A 14,727-nucleotide genomic window follows, 5' to 3' on the forward strand; every position below is an offset into this window, starting at 1 on the left:
AAATCTATCAAGATTGCTATGTATCCTCACTCTCAACTAGTTTACAGTAATGGAAAATCTTAAGCAACAACTCAACAACTAATCTAGGTATTTAAACAAGAGAAATAGCAGTTGAGAAGATTTGAGCTGCGCGCTGACTTCTTGAATGAAGGAACAGATCCGTTGGATCTGTTTTAACTAATTTTATCAACCCTAAAACTGAACTCCCTTAACTCTTGCATATTTGCTAACTGATCCCTAAGCTATAGACTAAACACCCTTGCATATTCTACCAGTCAGAGGAATCGAATGCCAGAACAGAGAAATCAAGATGCCAGAGGAATCAGAGTCAGAGCAGCGAAATGCATCACCAGAGAAATCAGGTCCAGAGGAATCAAGTCCAGAGCCGCGAAAAGCATCGCCAGAGAAATCAGAGTCAGAGCAGCGAAATCACCATTCCGTTGGCGACCCATTTCTCTGGCGAGGTCAGAGAAAACGTATAGACTAATTGTATGTAGATACTTTACTCACAAGCTAAAAAAGGAATTCGAACTAGGGGTTCTTACCTTATAGCCGAATGGTGAGGCGAGGAAGGCGGAGGAGCGCCGACGTTGGGTGGAGGTGCGATGGGTTGAAGGCGCGGTGGGGAGAGGCGCCGTGAGTAAAGGTGCGACTGGAGGCGCGCCGTTGAGAGAGGCGTCGTGGCCGTGGGTGGAAGTGGGAGCTGGGAAGCACGGGTGAGAAAGGTGTTCTATTGTTCATATTAGGACTAATTCAGTATAGGACCGTAGGAATTTCATAAATCATATTTGTTCTAGCTAGTTTTAATTTTTAAAATAAGATATAATATATTGATATTTTTATGATAATTCTGTTAATTCGGTTTAACCAACCGATTATCGATTAATCAAATTTTAAACGACTCAAATATTGATAGCCAAATCAAACTGATAAATTTTGGTTATCGTTTAACTACTCAATCCAAATTTTGATTCAATTTCGGTGATAACCGAAAGATTCTACCATCCGTATTTTTAAGTGTCTCACAACCCTTTTCGTATTATAGATGAGAGTACATGTTACATGTAATGTAACTGACACACAATACATTACAAATTTATCATAATATACTAGGAAACGAAAGAAACAATTAACCACCCAAAGAATTTCATGAAGACATTCCCCCCCCCAAAGAAAAAAAAATGATTACTGCATCTTCTTCTTTTTCTTCTCCTCATACCATCTTCGGGCCTCCATCTTCAACATATGATGCAAAACATCGGCCCACGAATCAATCGGGCCGGGCAAGCACCAATGCACGCAGTCATTATACAACACCACCTTCTCTTCGGGCCAATGCCCGTATCTACTCGGGTGGCCGTCGGGCCTCAGCAACATCATCTGCGTCGCGTCCATCAATCTCATCCTCTCATTCCCTCTCCCCTCCGCCGCCCGAAACTCCTCCAATTGGGTCATATACATATCCAGCGTCGCCCCGTCCAGCACCGTCTCGTTGCTCCCCAGCGGCCGCCGCCGCGTGCAGTCGCCGCCGGCGTTCCACTCCCCGCCCTCGAAGTGCGACGGCGCGAACGTCCGCATGAACGTGACGCCCGTGAAATTCTCGAGGGCCCGGAACGCCGTCCGGAAGGCCCGGCGGTAGCCGAAGGTCTGTGGGAGGTCGGTGACGTTGGGGAGCTGGCAGTAGCGGCAGCCGACCACGCGGCGGTTCTCGTAGTAGACGGCGGTGCGGGTGAACCAGTGGCCGGCGTTGATGATGAGGTAGTCAAAGCCGTGGATTTGGGAGGTCCACGAGTCGTCGAACTCGTCGAGGAAGAGGTTGAAGAGGCCCGTGTTTGTGGGGCCGCCGGCGTCCCTCTCGGTGGAGCGGACGAGAAACGGCGACCAAAAATAAGACATTGTGAAGTTGTAGTTGACGTACCTCCAATGCTTGAAGTGCTCGTCGGCCGTCGGGGAAACGTCGATCGGGTACTCCACCTGACCGTCACAAAACCATCGACTTAGCTTACCGCTATTCAACTTTACAAATACATTATGTTATACCGACAATCACAAAATGATAAATCAGTATTATCGAATATTATGTTATGTCAAGTAAGTAACTCGATTTGATTCCATGTAAGTTAGAAATAAAACTTTACTTTGTGAGAAAAGGAAGGAAAAGCCGATTCTTAGTAAAAGCTAATTGATTAGTGGAATCAAATCTAATAGTGGTAGTTCTTTGGTTTGGTCGGTTTTAATCGTCGGTGTAACTAAACAGTGAATTTTCTATAAAAATAGTGTAAAAATCACAAAAAGTGTAAACTTTATGTTATTGGTGTCACGTTTTTAATTTCTTTCATGTACAAAATAAAGAATAATAACTCATCAAAGTTCAGGATTTAGTGAGTCATCCCAGTATTAAATTAATCAAATTTACAAGGTTCTTTTCGACCAGACAAATCGAAAACTGAACTTAGAATACATTACTATTCGAATTCTTTAACTCTGTCGTTTTTGTAAATAAAAAATTACACTTTGACAGTGATTCAAACAATTATTACAAATGAGTTTTATGCTGACGAAAATCAATCACAAAATAAAGAAAACCATATATATATCATCATATTATATACAAAAATAATATTCCACGGTGTACTTTACTTCGCTATCAATATCCATATACATGTTAGATATACTGGACATATATGCAAGAGTTTAATAGGTACAATATAAAGTAAAACAAAGAATGCAATATAGAATACGACTAATTAATATCGGGAACAAAATAATGTGGTGATTCAGCATATTCCCTAGTTTTTGGCCTATATATAGATTTTATACACTCTCGATCTATTCGATAAAAATTTAGCCACGCGAAACGGCGAAAGCACATGCACTGTTCCACTTTACAATTACATGTATGTATATATCACTATTATAAAAATAAGTCTTTTTTTTTTACAAATTTTGATAATATCTATAATATTCTTATTTATTGTATATTTTAACAAAATCTTGATATAGCTAGGATACTCCCTCTGTCCATTACTTATAGTTATAGACGTTGTTCATTTTGGTTCGTCCAATTATTTTTGACTTATTTCCATAAAAGATAATTAACTTTTAGAAAGGTATGGACCCTATCATTTTTATCAATTTATTTTTTCTTTTTAATTTTGGCATCGAAAAGAATTGTGTCACAAATAATGGGACAAAAGGAATAATGTTTTTTTAATCTAAAATTTCACAAATTAATTAAAACAAAATTTAACTATTTGAGTGAACTAATAAATCATCCACTACTATTATAGAGATACAAGATGGCCACCAAGATAAAAAGGAAGCTGAAAATAGTCACTTTTGCAATTTGTATCTTATTATTATTAAATTAATTCACAACCACGAAATTCTTTATTCATGAATTGATTTTATTTCGGGTATAATTCACAACCACGAAGATTTTTGTTCTTAGGATTGACTTTATTTGCCTATAGTAGTGAATTCCCCTTATTTAATTTTATTTACAATTCATAATCACGAAACCTTTTTAAGCGTAAATTGATCGATTTTGATTACAATTCTAAACCATCAAGTTTTTTCACCGTGAATTAATTTTAATTTACATACATTCACAACCACGAAGCTTTTTAATAATATATTAAGTCTAATTCACATGAATCAGTACTTTTAAGTAAGAATTAAATGACTATCTTTTACTTTCCTCTTTATGACTATAGTTAGTTTTTGATATATTAACATTTAGGGCATGACTGGTCTGCAGGAATTGAATGAGAATGGAATGATGATTCCTGCATTTATTCTCAATTCTATGGTTAGTACTGTTTTTGTAATGGGAATCACCATTTCCGATGGGATGCCTATTCCCATGCATATGAGATTAGTCATTCCTCCCCTCCCCCATGATATTATGTATTCTCACGGATATGAGATTACTATATAATAAAAGTTTTTTTGTTTAATTAAATAATTAATAATAATAATAATAATAATTGCAAAAATAATATAATAATAATAATAATAAATAAATAATAGTAAAAATAATAAAATAATTTTAATAATAATAATAAATAAATAATATTATTAATATAATAAATAATAATTGTAACAATAATAAAACAACTTTAGTAATAATATAATACAATAAAATTAATAATAATAATAATAATAAATAATAATAATAATAATAGTAAAAATAATAAAATAATTTTAATAATAATAAAAAATAAATAATATTATTAATATAATAAATAATAAAACAACTTTAGTAATAATATAATATAATAAAATTAATAATATTAGTAAAAATAATACTCCCTCCGTCCCACCGAAAGTGGTGCGTATTCCTTTTTGAACTGTCCCACCGAAAGTGGTGTATTTCTTTTTTTGGCAAAAATTAGACACCCCTTATTTTTCCTTAATCACTCCCTTATTACATTCTATATCCTACTTTATCACTTTATTACATTTTCTCTCCTACTTTATCACATTCTCTCTCCTACTTTATCACTTTTTTACATTCTCTCTCATACACACTTAAAACACTAATCTACAACTCCTTAAATCTCGTGCCCAAAAGAAACGCACCACTTTGCGCGGGACGGATGGAGTAAAATATTTCTAATAATAATACTTCCTCCGTCCGCCAAAAGTGGGGCACAATTACTATATCGGGCGTCCGCAAAGAGTGTACCACTTTCCTTTTAAGGAAATGATCCCACCATCCACTTTAATCTTTTAACCTTACAAACACTCTTTATTTACAAAAAAATCCACACCAAATTCAATCTCAACCACCTATCTCATAAAGTGGTGGGACCCTTTCTCCACTACATCAAAATCATCACCAATTTTATTAAATCACGTGCCCACCTAAAATGCCCCACTTTTGGCGGATGGAGGGAATAATAAATAAATAATATTATTAATATAATAAATAATAATTGTAAAAATAATAAAACAAATTTAGTAATAATATAATATAATAAAATTAATAATAATAATAATAATAATAATAATAATAAATAATATTAGTAAAAATAATAAAATAATTTTAATAATAATAATAAATAATATTAATAGTAAAATAGTAAATGATAATAATAGTAAAACGATATATGATTAATATTAATAATAATAATAATAATAATAATTTATTATTATTATTATTATTGTATTAATTTTATTTTATTCCTATTCATTCATTATTTGTAAATACCAACCATAGGAATCTTATACTCCCACCGTCCCTGAAATAAGTTCATCTTTTTCCTTTTTGGGACGTCCCCCAAATAAATTCCTCTTTCTTTCTTTCTATTTTTGGACAACTACCCCACCACTAATAATACTTTATTTATTCTTACTTTTCACTTTTTCATCACTCACAATACTAATTAGAACATTTTTTCACCTTTTCACCACTCTCAATACTAATTATAACACTTTTTCACCTTTTCACCACTCTCAATACTAATTATAACATATTTTTCTCCACTATCAATACACTTTATCATTTTTCCTTAAAATCTGTGCCGTCCCCAAAGAGGAACTTATTTTGAGGATGGAGGGAGTATATCATTCCATTCCATTCCCTTCCCATTATCACTCCATTCCAAAATCAATTTTATTCCTTTCTAATTCCATTTCTGCATACCAGCCATCACCTTACTATTTTCTAGATTGATATGCGAGAGAGAGAGAGGGGGAGAGAGAGATTCAAACAAATATACCTTATACAATATTGTGTGGGGGCAGGTGTGTCATTTTCGAAACAATAGTATATATATATACACTACTAGAGAATAAAACACCAAAGTAGGATAACACTACAGTTGTTCATGTGGGTGTGGGGCGTTGGAATTTGGATTAAATTAAAATTTCGGCTTCAAAATCTGGAAAAAGGACAAATTCAACTCCCTATTAAACAATTGGCATTGCAGATCTAGAGATCATTGATGTGCTCACGTTGCCAAGATTGGATTCCCTCTAAACTATTTTTTAAATCCATTTTTATCTATTCCCGGAAAGCTAATGACCAAACATCCTAGCAAAGACATCACAATTGTTTGTTTCTTTTTTTTTTGCTGCTCATATTGTGCTTCCGAATAAATAAAAAATTGTGGTTGTAATGGAAAACATTATTCAATTATGCCGTACATGATCAAATTGTCTTACTACAGAGCACATCAATTATCTTCTTGCCCAATAATTTGTATAATTCAATACTCAATGAAAATTTAAGTACAATTATAACTTTTTAATACGATGTGTTTATATAATTACCTTTACTATTAATATTTATTTGAGTGAATTCGAAAAGAGATAACCTTACACAGGTCACTAACTAATTACTGAATCAAGTTCTCTATATTATTATAATAGACCATCTGAAAAAGCATATTATCTTTGTCCAATTTCGTATTTTGAAACAAAAATATCCATTGTGTACATGCCAAAGGAATCATAGTGTTACGGAATAATTAAATATAACAATTAAGAATCATTATGAGATATTGACGAAACTACTGAAAAGAAGCGGATATATATCCATACAGTCGTTTCAGCTTTTATTTCCAGAAATAATTGATCTTAGCTGGCTAATTATAGGATGATTGCAACTTCTAATAATTTATTTTGAGGCTTCTAATAATTAAGCCAATAATTTCCCATAATTTACCTAAAAAACAAATGATAGAGACCTTTATGGGGTCAAAAAATCACGATTGTCCGCCTTAGGTAAACTAACCCGATTTACTTATTTTACATAATTTGAACTGCTAAATTACAGGTTAACTAAAACATAATTGATGGTCACGTCATGTATGTACAAAATCATGTGTTATGATCTACACGATATATATCTTTTATCTCAAAACTTGTTTAGTGCTCTCCTTAAATACGACACGTCGAGTCAATATTTATCAGAATTAGCCATTTATATAATATAATTATAATTTTAAATTAAGATACTATTGATGAGACAGTTTTACACAGAGCCTCTCTCTAAAATTAAGTGACACTATCCATATGGGAGAGGATCAATTTTTTTCCTATGTTAATTAACTAAAAATTAATCTGAACCATTAATCTTCGTATGATTTTGCAATTGTCGTAAAAAGTAGTAATATATATATATATATATACAAAAATATTATTTTTTCTGTCCCATTTTCTATTTTGGGTTGTCCGGTTAAGAATGTCGCTTACTTTACATCTTTATCACATAATTCTTTTTTGAGATATTTCAAATAGGAGAGAGGGACTGATATACATGTATACACACAATTAGTAAGAAGGAGATAAGTTTTGATAAGCATATAAGAAAGGAGACGACGATACCCGGGAGAGGAGGCAGATCATGGATTGCATCTGGTTCCTCCCAACAGAATCTCCGACGAAGGCCAAGGACTTGCCGCGGACGATATCGAGGAACTGGAAGGGGTTGAACAACGGCAAATCGCAGCCGTCGGGCTTCCACCTCCACTTCATGAACTCGGAATCGGGGCGTCCATATTTCATGCAGTTTTGGTGCTCGTGGATAGCCCAGCACGTCTTGTTCGTGTAATACGGGGCCTCCGGGTTCCGGATCCATTCGCCGCTGAAGATATCACATTTCTCGCGGCTGTCGATTATCTTGATATCTTGTGCGGGAGGATTATTGTTGGGAGGCGTCGATGGCGGAGAAGAGTAGCGAGGCGGCCCGGCGTTGTTTACGCGGATTGCTATCACGACTATTATCGCTGCCGCTGTTAGTATCCAAATGATTTTTGTTCTTCTTTTCAGATTACGGGCTTTTCGGAAGGGGTGAAGCTCCATGCTTTTGGAGCGAATGAGTAGTTGGGAAATGCCTTGAGCAAGAAAGATGGCCGGGCTTTGTTTGTATATATGAGAGAGAGAGAGAGAGCGTGGTTTGGTTGTGTTTTGGAAAATAATTAAAATAGTATCGGGAGGTCGCTGTAGACGAGTTTTCATTAGCAGGAATTTTGTATAATTTTTTCTAATTTTTCGGCTTATAATTAATTAGAGCTTCGGATTGTATTTTGTGATATAATTAGTAGGGCATGCGATTGAACAAGTTGAACTAATTACTTGGAATAACATGGCATATTTTTGACTTTAATGTAGTAGCACTTAATTAAGCGCGAGGACGCAATTAATCAAAATGATTTTGGACGACTTGGCAAATTATTGGATTTATATCATGTTTGAGCTCGAGAAAAAGGCAAAACAAATCCATGAAGCCTTGACGAAAGAATTGGAGGTAAATTATTAATTTTAATTGTGAAAAGAGAAAAGAAAATCTATGTTTGTTTAAATTCTTGAAGAACACAAATATAAAGAGTGAGTTCAAATGAAGAACACAAAATTCCTTTGTGTTAATAATTTGCACGGTTGGCATATTTTGTCTTTACTGTTTTGCAAAACTAACATTTTTGTCTCTAACAAGTTACAGGGCTGCATGGCAGCGCTGAAATACTTTCTCTGTAGGCATCGCTAAAATACTTGGTCTCTTTATTGTGAAGTCCTTTTCCTATATTATGTTATGGTATAAAAACTTTTCATCTTAAATCATGAGTTGCAAGAAATCATGTATGCTTAGCGGACTCGGGAGAGCAGCACATCGCTGACTTTACACAATACACCACTAGTTGAACACGAAGAAAGACACACACTACAACAAAATTCACCTATTAGGACTTTCATGAGAGTCCTATTATATGGTATAATAGGACTTTCACTACTATAGGACTTTCCTTAGGAGAGTCCTATTTGCGCTAGTCACTATATGTGTAAAAGGACACTCACCATAATAGGATGCTCAAGAAAGTCCTATTAGAGGATGCCTGAAAACTCATTTTTGTGACGCTTAGAAGTGTCCTAATAACTTAGTGTCATCTATAGCCTATATATTATGTATTGTTTTACAAATTCTAGTTTAAATTAGATTAATGTTACAGTCTATATAATTACAAATGTTGTCTAATCATACATATATAAAGATTAATTGTAATCATATAAATATTGCTAAATTCATGAATATTTTCCATCCGAGTTCGTTGCAAAACAACAAAATTTAAGAATTTATGAAACACAACTCCTCCACCACTCTTGTGTGTACAAAAATTTAAAACAAGCATGAAGAATCTTTAACATGTCTTCAACTCTATCTCCAACCGAGCAACCCTCTCCTCGGCCAACTGCTTCTCCAGCCTCATAATGCACTCCCCCAACCTCAACTCGACCTTCAATAAAATATCATTTCACAGTTAGATTGATATCACAATGAGGATGGAGAATCATTAACATGTCTTTGGAGTTAGGATAAAATTAAACACTAATTATGATTGTCATACAACTTTAATTGTAGACATCTTTGTTTCTGGGAGGATTCACCTTTAGATGATGATATGTCTCAGCTCCTATCTGCAATGCCTTCTCAAACTTTTTTGCCCCAACACGAAGGATCATGATTTCCTGATCACATTTAGCAAAAAAATTCAGTCACACAAGGCGTTAAAGGCTCATAAATATATTGGATAGAATGTCTTTTAATAGAATAAAGTTCAAAACATAGAATATCACTCTCCTATCGTCTCATATATTAAAGATAGGTTATAGCAAAGGGATTAATTAAGTGACCTTTTAAATTTTTTATCACTATAAATTGTGGCATAATCAGATACATGCGCACATCCATGCTTTGGATTCTAGTTGTAACTATAATAACAAATTAATAACTAATCAATCTTGAACATATCACGACTCTTGCATCAACAGAGTCCATTTAACAAAGAAGGGAGTACTGGGACATGACACATTTAATCCATTAAACAATCCACATTGGAATAATTACCAATACGGGCTAAGCCATCTTTATAATAAGCTGGGTGTTTTTAGATAAAAGATTAGTTCAAATAAGTATGTAAATATCTGATGACATGAATAAACTCAACGACAGATTTATATTACCTGAATGGCAAGATTGTTCCCAGCATGGTTTCCGCCACCTGTGAGAGTGAAAGCTGGAACAAGAAGGTGATAACTTGTTTTGCTAGCTAAATCGGCAATGTGTTTGTATAATGGGACCTGCATAGATTTTTTGAATCAAAACAAGATTTATGTTGTGTAACATTAAGTTGCTATATGAGTCAGGAATTATACCTCTTTTTCAGCTACCCCTGCTCTGCAAGCAGCCATTGAGACTGCTAGAATTGCATTTGCCCCAAGTTCACCCTATCAAATAGGGGGGAAAAAAGAGAGAGAGAGAGAGCCCCGTTTAGCTTAAATACAAATTAGCATGTCTTAGAAATGGCATGAAACTGCAATAAAAGTGAGAATATAAAGATGATCTCACATGATTCAGAGCCTCTCCATTCAAACATAAATAAGAATATTAGACAAAATTAGATAACTGAACACTGAAATGGAGCAACCTTTTTATTTGTCTTGTCCAAGTCTATCATGGCTTGATCAATTTGAACTTGGAGAGTTGGATCCATACCAATTAAAGCTTCAGATATTTTCTCATTAACATTCTTGCCAGCACTACATACACCATTACCAAGATACATTCCCTTGTCTCCATCTCACAACTCAACAGCTTCATACCTGCATATAAAAGAAAATCATAAATTTACAAGACCCTTACTTCAGAATGTGGTAATTAGTAAGACACTACATATCTTTACCCATGTAAAGAAGATGGTGACTAATGAGTACAGATCAAAATGTACATGAATAGATGCAAAACAGTGTGGTATTTCTTATATTGAAAACATAAATAATTCAGATGAACAAGGCATATAAAACAAGTCTCAAATTTCATTCCAAACATTCTGGTAAAGAGTTAGTGCAAGATACAAATGGTAAATGAAGATTCAGTTCAATACCGACATTTTAACAAAATCCTTAATCAACACCAGAAAAGATTCTCTAACGAGAGTTATCATTTCATGAATAATTTCAGCTTGCGGAATTTTTTTTGGCCAAGGGATTGCAGGCTTTCAGAAAATTTTCAAACGAATCACTCTCGGCGAATTTGAAAGGGAGTGACGCGTCGCAAATTAATTTCGCAATCATATTTCTAGTTCGTTTATAGGTGAGTGCAAACACATCAGCATCTGTACCTGTGCTTCCTTCTGATTCTGTTTCAGATTCATTGCCAATTTCGCTCCTATGCTTTTTGTTGAAATGATCTGTGAGCGTACCGAATTCCTTCTCGTCTGCCCTAAATGTGAAGAGAAACCTAGCTCCAGATATAAGAACTACATATGCATAACAGTAAGATCGACAATAATCCTTCATTTTTTAAGGAACATTCGCAATAGAGCACTAAAAAATCATACTTGAAAATGGTATAAAATGCAGAGAAAGAAACAAGAATGAGATGAAGAGAAGTAAAAATAAACCATTTAACGCCAAAATCGGCAGCACAAAATTGCGGCTTCTCATCGGCGACAGCGCCGAATCGCAGAGGTTTGGATTGGATAGCAGATTCTCGTCGAAGATGGAAGCTTTCTCACTGTAGATTTGGGGAATTCTCCGCGAGGGCTTTCGTTGGCATTTGGGGAAAAACGACGAAGACAAGGAACGTCTGTTCTTTTTTTTTTGCTTTTCCAATTTATGAATTAAGAAAATTTAACTTTTTATTTAAAATATTCAAAATTATTATAGACCATCTTGTGGAATTCTTTTCAATTTAACTTATGTAGTTTAAGGCTTAAACTTTAAGCAGCGCAAAAAATAGGTATAATTCATAGTAATTAGTAGATTGGGTAAGACAGTTTTGAAAAAGAGTCCCATTAAATACAAAATAGGACTCTTAACCTGAAATAGTCCTCATATAAGCATCCCCATAGGCTGATTTTGTTGTAGTGACAGTTCAACCAGACTAGGGGGGTAGCTGATGAGGACTAAATCCTCCATCTGCGTTGTGCTTAACAATACTGAAATATATCTCTCAATTGTTGTTGTTATTATTATTATTATTATTATTATTATTATTATTATTATTATTATTATTATTATTATTATTATTATTATTATTATTATTATTATTATTATTATTAGAGCTTCCCAGCGCAGGTCTAATCAAATGTCTCAGATAAAGAGTAAGAAATCCACCTACGTAGATGGAACGAAGAATTATTGTCTACTTGCGCAGACAACAAGAAGCCTACCTGCGTAGACACGAGAAGCTTACCTGTGCAACAACTAGTCAACGACTCGATCAACAGTCGGCGCAGATGACGTATGGTAATTGAGCTCCCAAAGTGCCTGCGCCGTCAAGAAGTAATTGAGCTCCCAGCGCTGAAGACTCAAGTCAGAGACAAGAATTAATATAATAGGGCTTAGGCCCAATTATCTAAGTTAATGGGCCTAAAGGCCTTAGGTTTTTATTCATATGCTTATAAATATAGGTTTTATCACTAGAATAGGGAGGATGATTCATGCTACTACACTTTTAAATTGTAACTCTTATAAGATAATGAAAACTTCGAAGACCCGTGGACGTAGATCTTATGATCGAACCACGTAAAACCTTTGTCTCGTTTATTGCTTTTATCGTTTTAGATCGAGCGGAGATTTTTGTTTCATAAACGTTGAAGGGAAAAAAATTCATCTTTTATATATTATATAGATGAGGAGCACTAATGAAAAGGGTGTGTAAAATAGGTGAAGACCGTATAAAGTAAATGTATAAAGTAAATTAGACACGAAGACTTAAAAAGGTTATGAGCCTTAATTATTTTTACTTTTAAACTATGTCATTATCATTGAAACCGACAAAAATAGAAAATGTGCCATTATGAGTAACTAGCATTTTCAACCCGTGCAATGCACGAAAAATATATTTATATTCTATGTTTATATAAAATTGATAAGGAACTCAATTATCATATTTATAAACGTAATTAACAATTAATTTTAACTAAATATATTTGAGTTGAATATTGAAAAAATAAAAAATAAAGAAAAATTTACAATAATAAAAATTGATAGTATTATGAAAAGGCAAAAGAGATATAAGTTAAAAAATGAAAATAAAAATATAAAAGAAATGAAAATAGATCTATTAAAAAAAATTTGAGAGAGGAGAGAGAATGTTTTAAAATTTTAATCTTTAAATAAATATAACTTTTACATTTTAAATCAAACATTTACATAAAATATATCAAATTAAAATTCTTATCGGAATCTTTAGTTTGATATGTATATTAAATATTTTAGAATTAGTCGAATTTCATAATTTTAAAAAACACTAAAACAAAATTTGTGTTTGAAACTTCATAATTTCAAACACAAACAACCATTACTAAAAGTATAAACCAATTCTAACACGAACTTTGTGTTTGTACACTTTTTTTTGTGTGTTTTCTGCATGCGATCGTGCAAGAGACTCCACAATGATGATTACTATTGGATTAAAGGTGAAGATTGCGAGTCTTGAATTGGCCCAAATGGGTTAGAATCGGCCCATCTCACTCCTCCTAGATCTCCTTCATTTATGTTGGAAATAGCTGCTCGTTATTTTTTTCATAGTTCATTGGAAGTTCTAGGAATTTTAAATTAGTAAATGCCAGTAAAAATTCATTAACACGAGAAAAATATTTTCACTAAACATAGTTTAACATGGGTAAATGATTGATTATAATATGGTTTTGAAAAGCCAACGAAACTCACTTTAACACTCATAAGACAAAGTACAAACAAAATATCTGAAAGAATGACTAATCCATAAAATATGTGGTGAGATGTAATGTAACAGTCAATATGAGTATGTGGGCAGATATAGCAACTTAGTAAGTAACAAGACAGTAACAAATACTGTATCAGAAACGAATACCAAGAATGATAACCAGTTCGATTAAACAACCTACGTCTGGGGGGCCTCGCCCATGAAAAATTATCCACTGAAGTTAAGATATACAAAGGACTTACACAATAAGACTCTATCTTACTTAGCCTCTACATCTTCCCAAAACCTTACCAACAGTGAATAATTGAAAGCTAGACAATGACTAACTTCCTAGGCACACCTAATCCTTTGAGAAATAAGAACCAACAATAAATAAAGGTATATAACTCTTTTACAATGTTTGCTCAAGTGTATAACTCACAAACACTCTTCTGCTAAGTATAAAGAAAGTACAATGTCAGGAAACGTACTACATATGGTACCAATTAGGGGATACCTAGCAGGAACAAGAATTCTCGACTACATTGCGAGAGCTGCTATGAACAAAAATCCTCAGCCAACTTGAACGAAATATGGCCTCCTTATATAGACTTTATGCTTTCAATATTATCTTGTAGCCCAAGTTAATCATTTCCTAGTCGTAGATGAAAATAAGAGTTCTAGCTTGATGAGGACTCTGCTTGGATGATCTTGTTCTATCAATCTGATAATTCTTCTTCAAAAATAAGAGTCCAAGCGTACGGTGCTGAATAAATTTGTGAGGTATCTGATTGATAAGAAGTATATATATCCATACAACAATTATACTTCAAATATGAGATTTATGCTTATCCTCAAGAATATCAAATCTGACATATCTTGTAACAACTCATGTACCAGAGTCTCTATTACAGTCTACATAATGACAATACAATATAGATGATCCATACTCTAACAAGAGTAAAATTTTGAAGTAGCCAAAATGAAGCATAAAACACAATTTATGGCCACACATTGAAAAAACACAAATTTTGGCCATTTTTATAGCTTTG

At 33.6% G+C, this 14,727-nt stretch overlaps 2 protein-coding genes across 9 annotated transcripts; both read right to left on the reverse strand.

The window, feature by feature from the left end:
- Positions 1-1,010: 1,010 nt before the first annotated feature.
- LOC130988628 (protein trichome birefringence-like 19) lies at positions 1,011-8,066 on the reverse strand. Its single transcript, XM_057912515.1, has 2 exons — positions 7,336-8,066; positions 1,011-1,974 (listed from the first exon to the last, which is right to left on the reverse strand). The coding sequence occupies exons 1-2, from the start codon at positions 7,966-7,968 to the stop codon at positions 1,186-1,188; spliced, it is 1,422 nt and encodes a 473-aa protein (XP_057768498.1). The 5' UTR covers positions 7,969-8,066; the 3' UTR covers positions 1,011-1,185.
- Positions 8,067-8,991: 925 nt separating this feature from the next.
- LOC130988629 (cytosolic enolase 3-like) lies at positions 8,992-11,605 on the reverse strand. Of its 8 annotated transcripts, none has more exons than XM_057912519.1 (7): positions 11,406-11,605; positions 11,124-11,219; positions 10,431-10,605; positions 10,159-10,230; positions 9,967-10,083; positions 9,391-9,471; positions 8,992-9,239 (listed from the first exon to the last, which is right to left on the reverse strand). In XM_057912519.1, exons 3-7 carry the CDS (start codon positions 10,566-10,568, stop codon positions 9,144-9,146), a joined length of 504 nt encoding a protein of 167 aa, XP_057768502.1. In that variant the 5' UTR covers positions 10,569-10,605; positions 11,124-11,219; positions 11,406-11,605; the 3' UTR covers positions 8,992-9,143. The 8 variants fall into 8 exon arrangements, 7 of the variants coding, with proteins under 7 accessions (XP_057768502.1, XP_057768501.1, XP_057768500.1 ...); XM_057912518.1 differs by having other exon boundaries at positions 11,124-11,224; XM_057912517.1 differs by having other exon boundaries at positions 11,124-11,242.
- Between the last annotated feature and the right edge of the window lie 3,122 nt (positions 11,606-14,727).

This window comes from Salvia miltiorrhiza, chromosome 6, assembly GCF_028751815.1.
Source record: "Salvia miltiorrhiza cultivar Shanhuang (shh) chromosome 6, IMPLAD_Smil_shh, whole genome shotgun sequence".
Lineage (NCBI taxonomy): Eukaryota > Viridiplantae > Streptophyta > Magnoliopsida > Lamiales > Lamiaceae > Salvia > Salvia miltiorrhiza.